This window comes from Aulostomus chinensis, chromosome 22, assembly GCF_037954235.1.
Source record: "Aulostomus chinensis isolate RoL2024-O1b breed Wild chromosome 22, RoL_Achi_v1.0, whole genome shotgun sequence".
In the NCBI taxonomy this organism is placed as follows: domain Eukaryota; kingdom Metazoa; phylum Chordata; class Actinopteri; order Syngnathiformes; family Aulostomidae; genus Aulostomus; species Aulostomus chinensis.
The window spans coordinates 16,325,001-16,327,851 of record NC_141341.1 but is presented as its reverse complement, the minus strand read 5'-3'; the positions used below and the strand labels follow the sequence as shown (position 1 = coordinate 16,327,851).

Below are 2,851 nucleotides of genomic sequence, written 5' to 3'. Positions count from 1 at the left end.
TGGATAATATTACTTTGACTAGATCACTTTGGTTGTGTACTTCACCATTGCTGAAGTGACAAATACCCGCTAGCTGCTGCAGGCAGTCCTGGTGTTACATCAAATTCTGTTGTCCAGTTTTTCCTGTTACCTGTCATCCTAACCTGATGCTAACCATAACCCAACAGAGGGAACGAATCTAATGAGAGATCGGAATTCAACACAACACCGGCTCAGCAGCCTTCCAATGAACATCATGAGAATGATGTCACTGCACGCAAAGGTGCAATGTGAACTGACACCATTAGATTAATGGCAACCTCCTACACTCCTGGAGTGCAGTGTGGAGTGATCATACACTTGAGAACTAAATGATCACGCAGGATGAGCATCATTCACTCAGACTGCAGGCTATTTGCTTGACAGGTGGCGTAACCGTGATAAAAGCTCAGAAAACTGTTGCATAAACAAACAGACCCGTGACAGTGTGTTACACTTGTGCATCTGCGATTTAAGGTATTGTGTTAAGATACTTGTGGCCAACATTTCACTCTTTTCTTCACACACTTTGACTTGTTAATCCCACATCTAAACTGTTGAAGCAGATTTTCCTCTCCAGCAGAAGTGGTAGACTCACCTCGGCTGACTGTCATAGCAACACACGTTAGCAACATAAATCTCATTATTATCTGTATTATTTCTCTATCTATTTGAGCTGTGAGCAGTAATTGATGGAATGTAAAATCTGCAGATCGTTTCATATGGATCTGAGTTGACCGCTTCCCTGGCTAAAAAAAAAAAAAATCATATAAATTAATAATTATAACAATGCTAATGATATGGAAGTTCACGTGTCCATGAGTGTGCAGCAGACAAGATGAGAGTTTCAGTGAGTTGCGTGCAGCTTGTTTATGATGTCGGTCATTCACGCAGCCATGAAGGCCAACGCACGTGTCATTACAACCCACGCAACACTGCGGAAATCTGGTAATACCAGGGTTTCGTATGCAAAATTGGAAATGACATTCAGTTTTACTGGCAAAGGTTCCAGCCTGTTAACCATCAATTTCACGATTAGCGAGCAAGTAGTGGACATCTAAATGCAATCCGGTGATTGCTCTTAATGGACGGAGACAATGGACCCTGAATCTGTCATGACAAATAAGGGCATGGCGAATTTAATTTTACAATAATTATTTGATTACTATTACTATTATAATATATTTTACCTTAAACAATTGCTTATTGACCTCATCGCCCTATGAATTAATGAGTTAATTTGTCTCAATCAAAAATGCTCTTTCGTTTGAACATATATGACTGGAGAGGGTTGAAAGAGTGGGACAGAGAGTAGGAGAGCGGGATGGAGGGAGGCACATGATGGGGGAGAGAGAGAGAGAGAGAGAGAGAGAGAGAGAGAGAGAGAGAGAGAGGCGCAGGGAAGGAGCAGGTCCGCAGTCTGAATCTTGGCGTCGCACGGACCCGAGACGACGCTGCATCCTCGAGCTGCCATCATCCTGGGAATTACACACAACCTGCACATTTCTCTCAACACACCGAGATCCCTGACTTCACACCAACGTTGGTCGAGAACTTTTTTTCTTGGATCCGGATGATAATCCCCGTGGTTGCCTCCGTCCCCATCATTCGGCGTCCGCTCATTTGAATCTCACATTGGCGAGTTGAGAGGTGGATTATCGGCTCCAAATGCTGACTGGAGATACGATAAAGAGGACTAATAAGTGCTGCGCACAACCTGAAGGAGGGATCTCCTGCATGCTTTCTGGGGCTCTGCTAATATCAGTTGCATATGAGGAGCGGACGAGGGATTCTCGTGATTATTTTGCGCGTGTGGAGTAGATCAGTGACCACTTGAATCCCATCTCACCCCCCCCCCTTTTGATTTGCCTCCCCCTCCTCTTTCTCCCCTTTAAGGTGTGAAATCTATCTTCTCAGACAGAGACTCTGAACCCCTCGGTCCCCGCATGACATGGTTCAGTCCAGCTGCGAGATCCGAGCCTCCTCCATGCATTGGGATTTTTCTCAGCACCGACACCGAGTGAATCTCCCTTTTCTGACCATCTGAGAACTATCGCGCCTGTCAGACCAGAGAAGAAGCTCTGCCATGACCACCGCTTCAAATAGGGACGCAGTGACGGGACTTGTGAGGGGACCGGAATGCAGGAGAGGGGACGGAGTACGGATTTTTGCTCTGATGAAGGTGGGAGTGCAAGCGCATCACTGGAGCCGGGTGCTCTTCTTATACATGGGGTTACTGGCCGCCTCAGTAAAGGGTAAGTCCCCGTCTGTACAGCTGAAGACATGCAAAATGCAGCAGGCTAACCACCCCCAACCCCCCACCCACCCCCTTTCCACCGCCCACCCTCTCCCCGATCCATGACTGAATACAAATCAGCAGCACACACACGCGCGCGCGCGCACTCATCCATCCTAGAGGCGCATTTAGGATCACCTTGCTGTGATGATGTCGATGTTCTTGCACCCAAAGTTATTCAAATCGAAGAGGTGGGTGCTTTTTGGTTACACCAATGGCTCACGAGCTTCCGTCTATCCTCGACTCTACTCTCGTCTTTCACTAAAGCACTGTGGAATGTGTGTGAGGTTTGGGGTTTTTTTCGAGAGGGGGAAACAGGGGGGCTTCAATTGGCTGTCAGGGTGATATAAATGGAAGTTTTCTTCGCGCATTGGGAAAGTGCGTGTATGCGTGTGCGTGTGCGTGTGTGCGAAGGAGGAGATGAGGTGTCTTCCTTTTGACTTTCCCAGTTTTCCCCGATAAGACCTCAAGAGATTCTCCACTTGACAAGTAAACATTTTATGTATTTTCCTCCTCATTCCCTGTGTGTGCGTGCGT

General features: G+C 46.9%; 1 protein-coding gene across 1 annotated transcript in view; it reads left to right on the top strand.

Moving 5' to 3' along the window:
- Nucleotides 1–1,460: 1,460 nt before the first annotated feature.
- The window catches only part of csmd2 (CUB and Sushi multiple domains 2), a 280,010-nt gene continuing 278,619 nt past the window's right edge, over nt 1,461–2,851 (top strand). Inside the window, 1 exon segment of the mRNA XM_086193866.1 lies at nt 1,461–2,273. Coding sequence (XP_086049992.1) covers nt 2,105–2,273 — 169 coding nt within the window. The 5' untranslated portion in view covers nt 1,461–2,104.